This window comes from Emydura macquarii, unplaced genomic scaffold (assembly GCF_026122565.2).
Source record: "Emydura macquarii macquarii isolate MOO-44397 ecotype Brisbane River unplaced genomic scaffold, CSIRO-AGI_Emac_v2 contig_2636, whole genome shotgun sequence".
Classification (NCBI taxonomy): domain Eukaryota; kingdom Metazoa; phylum Chordata; order Testudines; family Chelidae; genus Emydura; species Emydura macquarii.
This window is the reverse complement of record NW_027132773.1, coordinates 13,501,997-13,521,091: the sequence shown is the minus strand read 5'-3', so window position 1 is coordinate 13,521,091 and position 19,095 is coordinate 13,501,997. Positions and strand designations below refer to the sequence as shown.

The 19,095-nt window shown below is 38.6% G+C and overlaps 1 protein-coding gene across 1 annotated transcript in view; it reads left to right on the top strand.

Annotated features, from left to right (window-relative positions):
• Positions 1 to 19,095, top strand: part of CNTN1 (contactin 1) — a 238,637-nt gene that overhangs the window by 84,846 nt on the left and 134,696 nt on the right. The window contains exons 3-5 of the mRNA XM_067564200.1: positions 6,263 to 6,389; positions 10,809 to 10,981; positions 18,087 to 18,182. Of these exons, the coding sequence (XP_067420301.1) occupies positions 6,263 to 6,389; positions 10,809 to 10,981; positions 18,087 to 18,182 (396 nt within the window). The remainder of the gene's footprint in view (positions 1 to 6,262; positions 6,390 to 10,808; positions 10,982 to 18,086; positions 18,183 to 19,095) is intronic.

The window sequence follows — 19,095 nt, the reverse complement described above, 5'->3', positions numbered from 1 at the left end:
TGACGTAAGCTGGAGTAAAAGAAATCGGATAAAATGTAATAGTGGAAAGTGCAAGGTCATGCCTTTAGGGACTAACAACAAAAATTTTTGCTATAAACTGGGGACACATCAGTTGGAAGTGAAAGAGGAGGAGAAGGACTTGGGTGTATTGCTTGATCGCAGGACGACTATGAGCTGCCAATGTGATGTGGCTGTGAAAAAAGCTAATGCGGTCTTAGGGTGCATCAGGCAAGGTATTTCCAGTAGAGATAGAGCGGTGTTAGTATCATTATACAAAGCACTGGTGAGACCTCATCTGGTATACTGTGTGTGCAGTTCTGGTCCCCCATGTTTAAGAAAGATGAATTCAAACTGGAACAGGTGCAGAGAAGGGCTACTAGGATGATCTGAGGAATGGAAAATCTGTCTTATGAGAGGAGACTCAAAGAGCTTGGCTTGTTTAACCTAACCAAAAGAAGCCTGAGGGAAGATATGATTGCTCTCTATAAATACATCAGAGGGATAAATATCAGGGAGGGAGAGGAGTTATTGAAGTTCATCACCAATGTGGACACAAGTACAAATGGATATAAATTGACCATCTGGAAGTTTAGATTTGAAATTAGACAAAGGTTTCTAATCATCAGAGAAGTGAAGTTCCTGAACAGCCTTCCAAGGGGAGCAGTGAGGGCAAGAAACCTAGCTAGCTTCAAGACTGAGCTTGATAAATTTATGGAAGGGATGGTATGATAGGACAGCCTAATTTGGTAATCTTTGACTACTAGCAGTAAATATGCTCAGTGGCCTGTGATGGGATGTTAGATGAGGTGGGTTCTGAGTTACTACAGATAATTCTTTCTTGGGTGTCTAGCTGGTGACTCTTGCCCACAAGATCAGGGTTTAGCTGATCGCCATATTTGGAGTCAGGAAGGAATTTTCCCCAGATTCCCCCAGATTGACAGAGGCCTTGAGAGTTTTTCCTCTGCAGCATGGGGCACGTGTCACTTACTAGTAAATTCTCTGTTGGATTCTCTGTACCTGAAGTCTTTAAACCATTATTTGAGGACTTCAGTAACCCAGTCATAGGTTAGGGGTCTATTATAGGAGTAGGTGAGTGAGGTTCTGTGGCCTGCATTGTGCAGGAGGTTAGACTAGATGATCAGAATTGTCCGTTCTAACCTTAAAGTCTGCGAAAAGGAGTGTGGGGTGTGTGAGCAGTGAGGTAGCAAAATTTGCAAATTACACTGTTATTTAGGTTAGTTATGTTAGGAGCATAGAGGACTGTGGGGAATCAATAAATGCAAAGTAATTCACATTGGAGGGAATATTTTAAACTATTTGTATGTCTTAAAGGGTTCTAAATTAACTATCAAAACAGAAAAGATTACTGCAGGGGTGTCAAACTCATTTGCTATGGCGGGCCAGATTTGAATTAAATGTACTTCAAATGGGCCATACATACCATAAATTGAAATACTAGGCACAACCATTTTTATGTAGTATTATATTTTATTTGTTAGATATCAGCGATATAAAAACTGCAGTAAATTCACTTCTACAACTACTACCATTTTACAATTAAAAGAATCGATCAATGATTAAGAATTACAGTACTGCGCGATGCCCCAAGACCACACTGTCCCTCTCCTGCCTTTTGGAGAGCTGTGTCTCATGCACACACCACTCCACATGCTGCCTCCAGAGTACACAGATCTCGGGGCAGTGTGTGACGCCGCGAGATCTCGCAGCGTTGTACTCTCTGGCGGCGTCACGCACTGTCGCGAGATCTCGCAGCGTTATACTCTCTGGTGGCAGCTGTCTTATTGTGAGGGCCAGCCCTACACCCCTCAGATTTGTTGCCAATCAACTCTAAGTTACATCACTGATTTGGGGTCTTCAGTAGACCCTATGCCTGTGGAGCATTGGTCCAGAGGAGTGGTGCTTGACCACACCCCTGACAAGTGCCCCCTGCATAGGGAGGAGGGATTGAAGAGGTTCAAGGCCCACCTGAACATATATGCACCACCAAGGTGCTGCATAGATACCAGTAGGGTGATCCCTTAAGATGGGAGTTTTCTGCTGGTGATTTGTGGCTGAATTATAGCCCCTTTACGGTATCTGAGTAATGCAGAGGAATGTGTTCATCTGTGTATAGATAGACCATTCTCCGCTGGTGCACAGCATTTACTGTTCACAGTAGCAGAAAGTTCGGTCCATAGTATGGCCATAGTTTTATAAGAGAGTTGAAATTTCTGGAGGTTTGAATAGGTAGTATCATTATAATTAATTTCCTATTTTACCTAAGTGAAAGAAAACCCCAGCAAGGTTAACAGTTACTTGAAGGATTCGTTTAGTTTTTTGTACAATATATTAATACAGAATAGAAAAAGTCACATTTAATCTGAAATAAATATACAGAATTAGTACGTACTGATTCAGGCTTTTGATTATACACTGGTTTTTTTCCTCTTATTTTTGACAAAACTTCATTACATGAATTGACAGTTGCTGGTTTGGGTGGTTTCTGATTGTTATTTGCAGACACTTTAATCTTTCAAAGTCACCTCTCTTTTGATATATGTTTGATATGTTTTATTGTGTTTTCTCAGAGACTTTGTATTGTGCAATTCTATACACAATAAAGGTGTATTAATCTAATTTTAAAGTTGATCTTCAAATAGAATTAAGAAAAATATATTTGGTAACATTTTCAAGTGCACCTGAGTTACTTAGGCACACACATCCCATTGACTTTTCACTTGGGCTCCTAACTCGGTGCTTTTGATTATCCTACCTCTCAACTTTAGAATTTGGTGCAGAATGCCCCAAATAGAAAGACTGAAATCATATAATTTACTATAATTTGAAATATAATTTATTTGAAATGCATTTTTTTTCTTTTATAGAAATATCAGAATTGCCCAGTGGTCAATTCATGTGATGCCCCAACATGCTGTATGCTAGCAATGTCACAACCTACCATGCATGTTCACTGGAGCATTTACCATAATTATTAAATGGGGAACTTTGCAAATCTCTGTCAGAGATATTTACTTGACCTCTTCATAGACTCTTCCTCCAATGGAGCTCCTAAATGGATGATATCATGCACATTACTCCATGCAAGGGGAGAGATGGCTGGGTTCTGCATCTTTGGGAAACTTATGAAAGAGAAATAATGTGTACATTTCTAAAGTAAATTACATGACGAATAGCTCTGTGACCTTTTCTATTTAGGATATTCAGTATGCAATTTTAAACTTAATACACCTCTCATAATACTATTTACAAGCCTTTTTAAAGGCAAAATCCATCACTACTTAATATGTTTATTTTGCATTGAAGAATAGCATGAAGAGCAAAGCATGAGATCTGAGTGAAGGCAAATTCTATGTACATTTTTTGATATGAGAAGTATGTATTCTTTGTTTCTTGGGTCAAATGTGGCATAGATCTCTTTGATGCAACATTTTGGTTATATTTTAAATTCTCTTTGTCTCTTTAAGAAGTGGATTCTTAAAGTAAAAATGCATTTAATCATTTAGAGATGTATTATTTTATTGAATATTACATAAGTGATTCAGCTTAATAGGGAAGAATAGTCTTTAACTCAAGGCTGAGAAAACGTTAATTTTTTAATAATGTCCTAAACACAAACACCTAATCTTCTTCCCTCCTCCCTTTCCCTCATACAGTAAGTCTTTTGTTCACTAACTCTGTAATACATCATTTCTTCCACCTCTCCTATATCTTATTGGCAAAAATCGGACTTGTAATTCATCATCAGTGCAGCTCCATTGGTAGGAACAATCATGGAAGTTGTAGTGTAGACTGGGCTCAGGTATTTTTTCCAGCTGTTCCATACAAATCTGATCAGAGTTCAGAGTAGGATTAGATTATATGGTGGTAAAAATGCCTGAGCTCTGCTTCCATTTGTGCTACCTCCACTGGAGCTGCACCAATGAGGAATTCCAAGTTATATTTCTAACCAGTATAGACAAGACCTCTCTACCTTCTCATCCCTGAGTTCTGCACTTTGCCCATCTCCTCCTTCATTCCTTCTAGACACTGTCATTTATGCCCAATTATTCTAGGCCCTGTAAAAATACATGGTTCCTGCCCAAAAGAGCTTAGAGTTTAAGATGATATAGTTATGTGGTTTTAATAATACATGAATTTTAAATAGTAGTATGCTGTAAAAGTAGAGAGAGAGAAAATCATTCTTCAGCTGCTTTGATCATCCTTCCAGTCCTCCTCCCCTGCTTCTGTGACAAGTCTCTGTCTTCTTTATCTGGATGTTTTTATAAATGAATTTGCATGACCACGCTGCAGCATACAGTACCTCTTTGGACCTGCTCCCAGTTGAGGCAATGTAAATTTTGTCACTGACTTCAAGCAGAACAGGATCAAGCTCTTTATCAGAATCTTGGGTAGTTTTCTGCTAGTTCTTTAATGAAAATATTGGCCCAAAAATGTGGGAATTGTGAATAACAAGAATGCCACTTGTGAATTAGTGGACTTTTTGTTGTTTTATGGATAAATGTAATTTTAATCAACCTGTGGAATGAATGAAATAGCTGATCTTAATTTATTATCTTATAGTTTAGGAATATTCCATTTTCTCATTTAGATTTTATAAAGCTTGCCCATCTTGCATCTAGATTGTGTGTTAAAATCAAAGGCACCAATTTTAACAAGATTACTACAAAAATCCGGCTTTAATTCTTGTTAATTTATCCTTGGGAAGGATCCCAAGGGGATCAACATGTTGATGTGCAAATATTCTTTTAATATTTGAATTCTGAATGACCCGAGTTAGATTGAAAAGTTTCAGCTGAGACAATGCAGCCATTTCTAAGAATGAGATTAGGAAAAATATGCTGTTTTGCCCATGTTAAAAAAACATTCTTGCAATCATTTTGTAGAGAAGCTCCAGCAACTCCATGCTCTGGAGGAAGAACTTTGTTTGGCCAGGAGGTCACCCTGGTATCAGGCTTGAACCTTTTGCTGTTCCCATGAAAATTAAGCTACGTGTATCTAGGTTATAACATTTTGAAAAATCTCATATGCTCAGTTGAGACTTACTAGAGTTTGTCAGCTGAAATCTCTTAACATTCCACCTGTACTGAGCATGCTGTCCTCCCACAGCATCTCACTGCACATACTGCATACTTCACATACCCCATCCCCACAGAATGACAGCGTGCTATATCCTGGGGCTGTGGGCGGGTTAGGACTTCCTCTGCAATTGCTCTTCCCAGTAGCTGGGCACCACTGTGGCACCCGTCACCAGAAGTAAGTGCCCCTGACTTGAATGCAGGGAGCAAGGAGGGCAGGAGAGAGAGAGCGAGAGGAAGGGGTCAGGAACTCAGGATGAGCAAGGATGTGGGGAACCAAGTTCTTTAAAAATGTTAATTTGTCGCTTAGACAACCTTAATTCTGGAATTTCCCAAGTTGTGAGTCTTGACTTTGCAGTATAAGCATGAATGTAACTGGTACCTCTCACATCAACTTTAACATTCTTTTAATATAGTTTTTTGGGGGAATTTAATTGAATATACAATGCTAAATTTACCTTTGCCTGCAGCATCTTACATCAAAGTGGCAACATCATTTTTCTTTTCCAAGAGGCCTGAATAAAAAGAGAGAAATTTGATTTGGAGAGGAGGGCTCAGCTACATTCATTTTAATATTAGTCTTTTATCTGTGCAGTAAAGATTCATTCTGTACACACACAAACTTTGGTGCTCAGTAGGTCATAAAAAAGGGACTATTCAATTTTAGTTCACTCATTTGTATTTGACCCAGAGCAAATATTCTCACTAACTGATGACAGTATATTGGCCAGTGTCAAATGATTTGGTCTCAAATGCATTCCTAATGGACAGATGTCCAAATGAGCAAGCTTCCACCAAACCTGGCACTAAGTGTCACCATTGTTGGTAGTGTCAGCAGAGAGGGCAAGAAATGAATGGGAATAGAGTCTAAATTGCCTTCTCACTACCCCAGGGCAAGAATGACCCAGGGAAACATGGTGAAGGGAAGACAGCACTGTTATTTTTCATGCTGTACTTGTTTTGATGCATGCACAACTTTCCTTTGCAGGGCTAACAATCCAGCAGCATCCCCATGCGTGGCATGTTATAAAGGGTGTGCTTATTGTATTTTTTATTGTTTGTTTCTTAATGAAAACCAATACAAATTAATTAAAAGGTGTGCATGGTGTAAATTGGCTCAAGGTTCACTTTTTAATGTTAATTGCCAACCTATATTTTTATTTCAGAGGATGGAAAAGGATATGGACCAGTTTTTGAGGAGCAACCCATTGATACCATCTACCCAGAGGAATCTTCAGATGGACAAGTTTCGATGAACTGCAGAGCCCGAGCAATCCCTTTTCCAACTTACAAGTAAACTTTTGTCTTGATTTTGAATTACAGGGCTTGCCATGCATTTCATGCACTAAACATTTCAAATATTATAATTTGCTGATTCTGAATGAAAGAATGAATGAATGGTTTATCAGGTGAATGCATAGTTTTCCTAGACACACAGGCATTGAAGCTTGTGCAATTTTTCATTAAAAAGACAGTTTTCCTTATACTTGCAATGATTTCAAGAGCAGGCCTGGACAGAAAACATCAATTGTGTTTCATGAAGCATTTTCAGGTTTCTTAATTTGTTTCTGGGAACCTAACTGTGACCTTTTGAGACAGTCCTTCATTTCTGATCACTCCAAATCAGGTATAGCAGTGTCATCCTGGATCTCAGAGGCTTTTTTGATGGAAAAATGTTTTGTTCTAAATATTTCTTCCAGCTTTAGTCTAGAGTTTCACATATGAACTCTGTCATAATAAATCTTATATTCTTAATGAACCAGTCCATGATGACTGATTCTTCTGTGGAAGTGTGGGATCTCATGGCATCCATGCTACAATAAGCTCAACACACAGCAAAGGACGTGCTTGGGAGCCTATCTTTGTCATGAGATCATGGAAGTATATATTCTTGTCATAGTCAGATAACCACTTACTTCAGAGTAAGGAGAGACTCCGAACTCATGTCAAGGCAAGAGACCCATTTCATTCGTCCGCCCTCACAAACTGACAAACATACTCTCAGAGTTCTAGGAAGGAACACACAGTTGCGTCGCTGAGCCATTCTTTCAATGTCTATAATAACATTAAGGTCATCTACTGTACTCTGCTATCAACATAGTACCCACCAGGTTTTCATTTTCACCTCATCATCCTTGCAAATCACCTGAATATGCAAAACAACTGTGATAAATGGAGAACTTGAGATGAGACTAGAACACTGCTGGTGGACAACTCATTCTGATTCTGATCCTTTGTAACAGAGAGGGTTCTTGGGTTCTTACAGTATGGTGTTGATGATGGAGGCTAAGAGGGCTTTTCCCCCCTTATCACCATGGCTTCTTCAAGGTCCAAGACAGTATGATTCTTCATGTGATGAACTGCCTGGTAAATCCAGACTTTCCACTCAGTAACAGATTTGAGTATCTCTTGCTGTGAGTTTTTGACTTACTTGCACTTAACATAATGCAACAACATTTTTACCTCCTGGTATCACGCCTCAGGAAAATGCCTTAGTTTTCCTGTCTCTCCAATAGTCATCCATAGCCTTGTGGTTCATTGTGATGCTTTTGACCACTCCCTTTTGCAGATAAACTGTAGTCCAATACAAAACCTTCAGTCCTTCCCTGAGCTCAAACTTTATCCTTCCTGGTCTTCTCACCAGGTGTATCCTGGACTCTTCCCTATTTATGCAGAAATTTGTCCATGCTACCTGTCTCTAAGTGTGGAAATTCTTCACCCTGCCCTAGGGCTCTAATATCCTTATGCCCTCCTTGGGCCTCGAAACAGTTCCGTTGTTGCAGGGAGTTGTCTCATCACCTTGAAAGGTGGCACCACAAAAGGGACAAGTGCCATCCCTCTACTTCAGGCCTCTGACACTAGGTCCCTAAGCCATAGCTTGTCCACCCTTAGACTCCAACTGACCTGTTTCTCTTGGGGCTACTTCATACAATGCCTTCTCCAGTTTCTTAAGTACACAACATCCAGAGTCCTACCAAATCCTGCTTCAATGCAGGCTTTTTTCACAGCCACCCTTTCTGGGTTCAGAGCTTTCCTAGCTTTCTTGGCAGAGAGCCCTTCTCTAGGCTGCTACTCCCCTGCTCTCCCCAGGTCTCTAGATTTCCTGGCTTCATCTGGATTGTCCCTAAGTGAGCCACCTCTTCTTACAGAAATGGAGGCCCCAGATTTTTGTTAATATAGCACCCAAAAGTGTGTTGGGCACTTTACAGAACAAATACAAATGTGTTCCATGTCCTGAAGAACATAAATTTGTTTTAGCAGTCACACAATGAGTTTAACAATGGTTCTTACCTTGAAAACACCTGCACACATTAGAAACTTTTAGCATATGAGAAGTCCCACTGAACTAAATAGGACCTCTCTTGTGCATAAAGTTACTCAGAATCATAAGTTTTTGCAGCATTGGGGTCAGCTAGGGGAACTGCATGAGGAGAGACAATGTTTACAGTAGTAAGATCCCATGGTTACTCAGTTATGGGTTGGTCCTGCTTTGAGCAGGGGGTTGGACTAGATGACCCCCTGTGGTCACTTCCAACCCTAATCCTCTATGATTCTATGATTCTTGGTTTGTGCACATTTTAAATGATTTCATTAAGGTTAATTTTTATACTTCATTATAGAATAATTTTGTTTTACAAAGGAATATAAATAATATTGTGTTCATGCAAAAAAGAAAAATTCAAGCTGGATCAAAGAAATGTGATTGTATACAAACTAACCAGTACATGCTTAATATGACTTTTTTATTCTGATTCACCAGATTTCCATTTCTGTAGAATATTCTGATCTGTTTAGTTACAGTTTAAATTATGTATGTGATAACTATCCTTGTATATTTTGACATATATTTTACAATTTATTAATAAGGTCTACATGTGGTTGCCCTCATGGGAATGAAATAATACCTTTAAGTTCCCATGAATTTTATTAAATGCTTTATTACTATTATTATTATTATTCATTACTGCTGCTGCTGCGATGGGAAAGTCTCCTGTTTCAAAGTTATTGAGTTTTAATTTTTTAGGGATGTACTTTTATTAAAACCTCTTCACATATTTTTTCTTTCTGTTTCAAATTTCAAAACTTAATTAACTTTAGCTTCCAAACAGTTACTGCATTTAACACAACTTTTCAATAGTTTTTTGTTGAAGATGCAAAACGGAGAAGAAGTTAAGTCTGATTTTCAAAATGTATTTTATCTCTCTAGATCTTGATATGAAATTGTGTACATATTTTGAACTTTGTAGGCTTTATATGAAATGATATTTTTCTATCTTCGAGTGATTGCTCATATCCATTCCAATATAGGTGAGTGTGCGCCCCGTGCACTGCTTCCTGGAACTTTTTTCCCCTTAGCAAGCCCCGTAGGGTCGGCTCAGGCGCCCCCTGGAGTACCACACTCATGCCGCGGTACATAGGGTGCCGCCAACCCTGCGGGCCCTCAGTTCCTTCTTTCCGCCCATTTGACGGTTCCTGGAACGTCTGCCTCTTGCTTTAGCATCCCTTTGTTCTCTATAGAACAGTTGTTAATAGACTGTTAAACTGTTAAGTAGAGTTAAGTAGTTTAGTAGTTAAGTACTTAAGTTAGATAGTAACCCTCAGGGGCTTCAGGTTGGGCCATGCCTGACTCAACCGGCTTCAAAGCCTGCACCGTATGTGCTAAGGCTTTTCCCGTGAGCAACCCTCACGATCGCTGCCTCCGCTGCCTCGGAGAGCAGCACCGCAGAGACAAATGCCTCATTTGTAAAGCCTTCAAGCCTCGCACTCAAAAGGAGAGAGATGCATGCCTGAAGGCTGTCCTTATGGAGTCTGCTCCCTCTGGTGAACACAATAATACCTATACATTCACATGGAATTATGTAGGCAGTTCAAAAGGTATTGGGTCATATTCAATTCTGTTGTAACTCCATTGAAGTGACACTATGGATGAATTTGGCCTACTGAGTTCCTATCTTGTTGGGGTTGTATTTTATTAAATAAAATAGCAATGCCCCTCCAGCACAATCAAATGCAGAAGCTGGCCCATCCATTTACCCACCTAATCTCCCAAGCAGAGTGCCCCCAGTCATCCTTCTAGCAGTCAGAATATGAGCCCACAGCCATTTTGTTATTTAAGAAAATGAGAGTGTTAGAGCAAGTCTGACTCTCTTTCCACTGGGATTCGTACTGAAGGGGTTACAATTACTTTATGCCTGGAGTAACTTCCTTGGCCTAGAGATTCCCAAGTTTACAGGGAGGATCTGGTAGAGATTAGGTGTTAACTCTGCTGCTGCCTATTCCAAGGGTGCACAGTGGGTGTTTTCTTGTGCTCCCCATGTAGGTCTTTTAGTCTCACGTCACAGATGGCTGTTCTTCTCACCTTATGAACTAGACTGACCATCATGTTTATAGAGAGACAGTTTGGGTGAGGTGATATCTTTCATTGGACCAACTTCTGTTAAAAGATGTTCCTTCACCCACCTTGTTTCTTTAATATGCTGGGACTGACACGGCTACAACAACAATGCATACATCATGTTTATAGGCCGTTAAGGCAGTTACATTTGAGAGCCTTGTTTGGGGAAAACTAAAATAAAACCATTTATTGTAATACCTGAATATCATAGCATAATTATTTACAATTAGCAGCAACTATATATGAAAAGTTTTCTTGCAAATAATTTTTTAGTAGATATTTTGCAACCATCACATCATTTTTTCTTTTTTTATTAGGTGGAAACTAAACAACTGGGATATAGATTTAACAAAGGATCGCTATGGTATCGTAGGAGGTAAACTTCTTATCAATAACCCAGAGAAATCAAAGGATGCTGGAAAATATGTTTGTATAGCGTCGAATATCTTTGGAACTGTCCGAAGTGCTGAAGCTAGTCTAAGTTTCGGATGTAAGCAATTGTTTCTTTAAAACTGATAAGTACATACTGATTATGTTAAAATGATCCATGTTTTACTCTAGTATTGTTGCAGCATTTTTCACTCACTGCATTGTATTGCTCTGTGAGAATGATATAACGTGCCTTAATTGACAGAGACCAGCATGAAGTAAGTTTTTAAAGCCACTGATACTCTTCATTCTGCTATTGATGTTACAGCCATTTCAAAGGCCTTAAGTTTATATCTGCAAAGAGGGTCACACAACTTAGCCAGAGGGGTGTAATTCCCACAATCTTTAGGCGTATAGTGTCCTAATTTTTTTTAAGATGCTGTGTAACCCATGGGGAAGTCATCAGAAGAGAGATGCAGATAGGTTCACATAATGAAGGTCAGTTGTCATCCTTGTCAAAACAGATTGGAAGTTCTTGAATATGGAGTATATGTCATTTTATAGTAAAAAGAACACTGAAAACCCTATGCCAAATTGAAGACCCTGCTGAGGGCACTTCTGTCAGCTTCAGACAATCATGGGCCACTGTTTTCCACACACACACTGTCAATAGCAGGTACTTTGTTGAGAAAGGATGTACGTAGGTAACATAAATAGCTAGACTTTATCATCTGGAGAAAGAGGGTGCATTTTTTTTTTAATATTATTATTTCCCTCTTAAAATGATCTATCCTGGAAATATGTTGTACATTAAAAACACATTTCACATGGTGAAATCCATCCTCATGCAGAGATCTGACATAAGGCTTTATGTACCACTCAATCCCCATATTAAGGGCTTAGGCAAGACAAATGCTCCATAGTCCTTGTGATAGCTGTTTGCACAGGGCAGTATTTCACCTAATATCACCAGTTTAACAGGCTTCATGTAAACCCCACGTTGTAATGTTTTGTGCAAGTAAATTTAATATTATGAGACCAAAGAATTAAAAGTGAAGTCGGAGTCATAGATTTTCATCTATGCCTCTGTGGATGGATACAAGTGTGGTCTGTATTTTAAATAGAAATATTCCACAGTATGTTTTCTAGCAAGAATGCAAGGCTGGATTATAGTTTCTCCGTAATGAAGGTGATATCAAGAATTTAGCCAGTAGGCACATATTCACACTAATATTAATGGCAGTGGCATGAATTCCGATACTTCGCACTGCAGATGCCTATGGCTGCAGTACTGAACAACTTGTTGGAGTGCAGCAGTTGTCTCACTTTAAGGAGGTGTAAAGCTCTATTGAAAACCAAATAAATAAACACAATGAAAGTGTTGCAGCAGAGCCAATTCTTGGTGAGTTTTTTGGCTGGCTTCTTAAGTAATATCTGTGTCTTATGCCAAATACACTCTAACACCAAAGATGAAGCTGCTGATACCCAGTAAACTCTTAGGCCAAAGTAGTTTATCAGCCAATGATATGGTTTATACCAGGTTAACACTCTCAGTTATTATGCTAAACTTTGTAATTAAATATTCAAATCTTAATGATAGGGATGAAACAAACAAAAATAGAAACCAAAATATACCAGGAAACTTCTGAAAGTCTGTTTTTCTTTAAAACAAAACAAAACATTAAAACCTTGTTGTCTGTTGTTTCCTCTGTTATATTATTCCCCTTCACCAACTTCCTGTAGGTCAGCAAAGCTCCTCCCACCCCACACACCATAACTGTGATATACTTCTTTTTCAAAACTATATTTAGCATAGCGCTTGTTCAAAAATGCTAAAAATAATTGTGAAAATTTTTTTTTTAAATTTTCATTGATTTGTCCATTCTATCAATTAGTTGAAAAACTGTGCGAGCGCGCGCACACACACACACACAAAAGAATTGGTGGAATTCAACTTTTTTCCAAAAGCTGTACTTGGGAGAAAAGGGCAGGGATTCTTGTAGTGTAAGCAACCACCATAAACTCAACTAAATAAAAAATTGTCATAGGGACAAAAGCCAAGCTGGATTGGTAGGAAGGTGAGGGTAAACAGAAAATCCAGTCCTGCAAACATTGGCAAAAGTTTCATTGACTTCAGCGGGGCTGGACTGGTCCTCCAGGAGAGAAATGAATCAAATTGGCTTATGTTGATGGGAGTTAGAAGCTGAACCACCTCCTTTTTGGTGGAAAAGATATTGAAAATTATGATATCAAGAGCCAGATCATAGCAGAGGGACTGTAGTAGCCAAACAGAGCAGAGACATTTCCATAATAACTATACAGTTATAACTGTATGCTGATTAAACAAATTATTTTATTCTGGCTAATAATGGATATCTTCCTATTACAGTTCAAGGATTCACATTCTTTATAATTATTGAGTAATAACCATAGTTATTATGTAAATCAGACACACAGAGCCAATCAGCATTCAGGGCATTTCATAAGTGGGAAGAAATTATGCAGTTATAGATCAGTAATTGTGCAGACATCTCTGTGCACTCTGGCACAGACCACTCTATTTCCATAAAAGCCTAATGTTTTTTACATTTAAATTGCCTGTCCTTTTTTATGTCTTTGAATTTGTGGTGATTATTAATAAAGTTCACCAATTTATCCAAAGCACATGATAAATAAAAAATCCAGATATAAAGTTAGGCATATACATACTTTAATTGGAAATTATTAAATTAAGTATTAAAAAATGACAATGAGATTTTTTTTCTTCAAACCCCACTTTGGCCATATTCAAAGAAGTAATCACTTTGTTTTGTATTTTTCACTAGTGGATTGCACTAATAGCTTTTACAATCACTATAATTGATGTATAACTGCAGTATGTCAAGATGAAAGAGGGAATGAAAAATAGTGGCAACCTTACAAGAAATTGTGAAGTTCTACAGGAAAAAAAACAGTTTTGGGGCATCATTCCATGTTATGAAGTCAGAAGCAAATAGCATGGCCAACTGCTTCATAAAGGTAGTCCACTTTGATAAATGAAATGGGAATATATATTTTTCCCAGTTCAGACATCTGCTTCATGATCTAAGTGAATACATCATTCCAAGCCACATCAATTTAAGAACTAGCTCAGATTTCATTGCAAATCTAGTATGGACCAATATCTGAATCCATGCTCAACCAACCTTGTTACACTTATGAAATAAACAGCAGGATCTTATTCAGGGGACAAGGCAGTATGCTGCGTTTATTATGAATACAGAAAATATTTGAAAAAGCAATTGCCTAAAACACACTTCCACACACACACATATATGCACACAGTTCTTCAGGAGGGATATAATTGCCAGCCTCTGTGTGCCTCGAGCTGAATCACTGGCCAGGTGACTCAGACATGAGGATGGAGCCAGGCTCTGTCGGTTGCAACACGATGCCCTTGGGGTTTGCAGAATGAACCCAAAGTCCAGGTTTCTTCACCCCATTTTTATACTTATCCATCCCCATTCGGTTCTGTGGATCTTGCCATGTCAGATAGTCTCCTTCTTTGATGTAATCGCCAGTTACATTTGATATCGCAAGTGTGACAGCTTTCCCCTTATTTCATTCCAGTTTCATACTTTGTCTAGTTCCTCTCTTTGGGTGTTAACTCCCCTGTTTTCCGGGGTTATCTTGATCTTCAGCCATCTGAGTTGTAAAAGTTCTTTAAACAAAAGCATCTTCTCTCCCTCCTGTCCTTGGAGGCTGAGAACCATTACCTCAGCTATTGCCTCCTCATCATCTTATCTCGGCAGACTCAAACTGCATTCACTCCTGATTCATACATACTAAAAATCATTACATTCTTATCCCATTACATTGGTACTTTATCTTATACTTACTAACATGATAAAATCCTTTTACCTACACCAATTCTATTAATACCAATTTTACTAAAATGAAATAAAAGAAATCTTATTTGCCTTCTCATTGCCCCACGATTTACACATCAGCCACATTCCTGGTATGCATTGGGCATGTTACTTCACTTGTAAATCCCAATTAGATTTCAGGATGTTCCCAAACATTCATTCGTAGATCTTCACAAACAGGGCCCCCATGTGTCATAAATGTTAAATGACAAAATGTTTAGGCACGATGTTCCCACTCATATGTTCAAGCAGTCAATTATGATAGTGGAGCCTGGGGTGGCATGAACAAACAATCAATGTGTCCGAAACATCCCTATCTATAATGCCTAGTTTTATTCTTTCTCAGTGTGAGGATTAACCCTTAAGCTTCAAATACATATCCATGGTCCGGGCCTGCTCTGGTTCAGGCCTACATCACAGTGCTGGGGCCTACAACCTTAAATAAGAATAACTGGTTGAGTTAGTTGTGAGCTAGAAGGAGAATCAAGAGAGTGCAGTGTTCAGACATGTGAAGAGAGACCTTGTTAGTTGCAGAGGTCTTTAGAAATTTCCTTTGTGATATTTGTCATACAAGCAGTCTCTGAAAAGATCTGTTTCTCCTGTGGGCCTATTTGGGCACAACAGACAGTCTTATTATGTAAGATGGGCAGGGCTTCTCTTTCTGTGGAAGCTAATCTCATTCTACTAGAGTTAACTTTATGTGTTTGGTGAATAGTAATGAAGTTTTCAATCCAGATCTCTGTAGGCACTAATTTATAGTTTTAACAGACTCCATTGACTGTATGGCCATACTTTTCATATGCCATTTTTAGGAGATGCATGTTGTGACCGGGTGCCTGGAAGGGCCACACTGAGAATGCCACATTCAGGGCACACTGCAAGAAATAGGGAAGACAATCCCCCAAAACTGGTGGTTTATTCTATCATTATTCTATCACCATGCCAGTAACAAAAGAGCTTCTGCAGTACCATACTGGTTAAAATCAGAAGCCAAATACAGTCCCCTTTAGGCATGCCAGCCTTTGGTTCCCATTCAGACAAACAGGTCTGATACAGTGAGGTGTTATTGAAAATCCATGTCACTATATGTGAGGCTCTACTAATCCCAAAGGATCAGATATGTATCTCCAGGTCAGTATGAATCTCAGATCTTACCCAAATATCACACTGTCAGCCAATCCTTAGTAAACTAACTAAAAAATTATTAATAAAAAAAAGAAGAGAGTTATAAATGGTTAATAGATCCTATACATACAAATGATTGCAAAATTGTAACAACAGATTTGTAGCAGTGATAGAGTAGACTGCTGGGCTGCAAAAGTCTCTCTGGTAACTTTCAAAAGATTGGAAGGTCCTCAATCCATAGTTCAAGATGCTCCTTTTAGTTGTAAAACCACACTCCAGAGAAATAGAGCAAGAAAGAGGCATAACGGAGATATCTCGGGTGTCTTTTATACCCTCTGGCAAGTGCATGGAAATTTACTGTCCTAAACAAAGCTCACTACCCCTGTGTGTGGTAAGTTACAGGTCCAAGATGGAGTCCAGGGTCACATGAGCATATCACATGTCCTTACATGGTTTGCTGAATCACAGGCAGTAGCTATTGGCTCCTTACTGTCTGAGGCATCCACAGGAAGACCTTCTGGGATGGATGATTCTTCAATGACTAATTGTGAGAGCTGAGTGTCCTTGATGGGCCATCATCATATAGCTGACTAGCCCTGATGTAAATCTATCTGGAGGGTCTCAACCAGGAATAAAACACATGTTTGAGATACAAATCATAGCCAATATTCATAACTTTAGATACAAAGATGATATTTGCATAATAACAGGATACTCATAACTTTTCCACTGATATGACATGCTTTGTACAAGATTTATGGAAATTGTGTAACAATGGTAACAACTGTGATATAAATGGACATTTTTCTTATACAGAGCATCACACATGTTACTCTACAGGCTATTTATAGTTAACAGTTTATTGAGGCCTTTCTTCTTCATCCTGTTCTTTCTGTATTTTGAAAACTAACTACTTTGTCACTCCATTGCAATGTGTACAGTATTTATTCTATGTCTTCTCAGTTAGTCGCTCATAAACCATACTGGTGTCCTTTTGTGTAAATGTGTATGCATTTCTTTCTTGATTAGTCTTTATTTATTGTTTCTGCCTTGTACCTCATGAACTTAAGTTGTAGTTAGATCCTGCAACAGACACTTTTAGCAGCCTTGGGAAATGAATAGAAGGGAAAGGCAGCTATAGGCCAACAAAGAGAGTTGAAATAATCTGAATGAATTTAGGTTGGATGATGTTTTTGGCTTTTGATGGGAAGGATATTGTGCAGTTTTTAATACTTTATTATTATTATTTATTTAATATTTAGCACTAACTATTTAATATTTAGCATTAGCACTTAGAAGACCCATTCAGGATTCCCCCAACCAACTGCACTTTGTGCTAGCCAATAAATTAGTAAGAGACAGTCCCTGCCCCAAGGAGTTTACAGTCTAATTTGAGAAGAGATACAACAATGAAAATCATAAAAGGAGGGTGGCTATTGCCCCAGCTTGTAGGTACCACTTTTACAATAAATAAATAAATAGAATCTGCTATCTGTAACTGACATGCAACCAAACCATCACCGTATTATCATTGTAGATATCATTATTGCAGTACTGCAGCCTGTAGAATGCGTAACTCAGAAAGGCTCTGATTCTTTGCCCTTCCACAGAAGACCCTTTGCATTGTTCCACTGGTACAAAGGGCCCAGAGAACTGGTTCAGCCAGCCAGCTGAGGATCCCCAATGGCTTTATGCCTCCACATCTCAAAGGACCTGGCATAGGAGATGTAGCTTGACCACTCTGCGATCCAGCAGTCTTTGCCTATTGGATTGGCTCATGAGGCCATGGGCAGCCTCGTTCATCTTGGGTGGATGCCATGGGGGTGCTCCAAATAACAATAGGGGTTGAATTGGCCTCCTGGACAGTCCCTCATTTCGGGGAATGAAAGGTTCTATGAAGCAACTTTTGCCTACCCATCCTTGCTCTAAATGTAGCTCATCTGGACCTGAGAATCAGAGCCAAAGTCAGCATTTCATATTTTCTTTATGCAGGAGTTAGAACAGGCAGAGCCATTGCAGTTGACGATGCTAGGATTAAAACAAAAAACAGGCTTTATGGCCCTGCACTTTGTGTCAAACACTGATGTATTTCTGCATTCATCTGTAAAGGAGCTGTATGTTTAAATCTGAATGTAGAAAATAATCTTAAAACACTGAAAAAAAATAATATTGTCTCTTTTTTCTTTTATTTAGACCTTGATACTTTTCCACCTGAAGAACGCTATGAGGTGAAAGTACGGGAGGGTATTGGAGCAGTGCTTCTCTGCGAGCCTCCTTACCATTACCCAGGTAATTCAACTGAAACGGTACCATTTTCAATCTTTATAGTATGGAAGGGATAGGATGTATGTGTGGGTAAGATATTTTACCATTAAATCTAATAAATGGGCTAAAGGTATTGTTGGCATATGCTGTGTAGATTAAATTAAGCATGCATCAACAAAGGCATTAAATGACTTCTTCTGGTATTTTTTTTTAATGCTTTGGTGAGTGGATTGAGCGTTTTAAGTAAATGAACAAAGATTTTCTGGACACTTTTACTAGTTTATTTAGTTAAAATTGAGTAAAGTCTCTGATTATGTTCTCCTCCTCCTGCCAAAACCTATGATTTTGCTTGCTTCATGGACATGGAGAAAGGGGCTTTTTATTGACTCGTATGAGGTGTAAATAAACAGTAGTAACTTTTTTCTCAGACTGAAAACCACTACTTGGATCAGTTTCAGGCAACATATGTTTGTAGATGAACAGTGTATAGGAAGAGGGAGAAATGTTCCCATACATACAAACTAAAATAGTGAAAAGCACAATGGACACAAAACATTGCTGGTTTTTCGGGTCAATTTGTCTTTAAACTATTAAAAGTGTATATAGTGATATGGGATAAACAATAAAGCAAGCCTAATAGAAGCTGAGTGGAAATTATGTTGTATTGTATATAACTAAGGTTTCAACTACATGCGGACAGAAATAAGGTACACATTAATTTTTGAATTTACAAACAGTTTTTGAAATTAGAAATAATATAACTAAAAAGGAATCAAGTAATTTACCTTGGGAGGTTGTGGAATCTCTGTTACTGGAAGTTTTTAAGAACAGGTAGACAAACACCTGGCAGGAGAGGTCTAGATAATATTTAGTCCTGCCTCAGTACAGGGGACTGAACTAGATGACCCTTCCAGTCCTACATTTCTGTGATTCTATA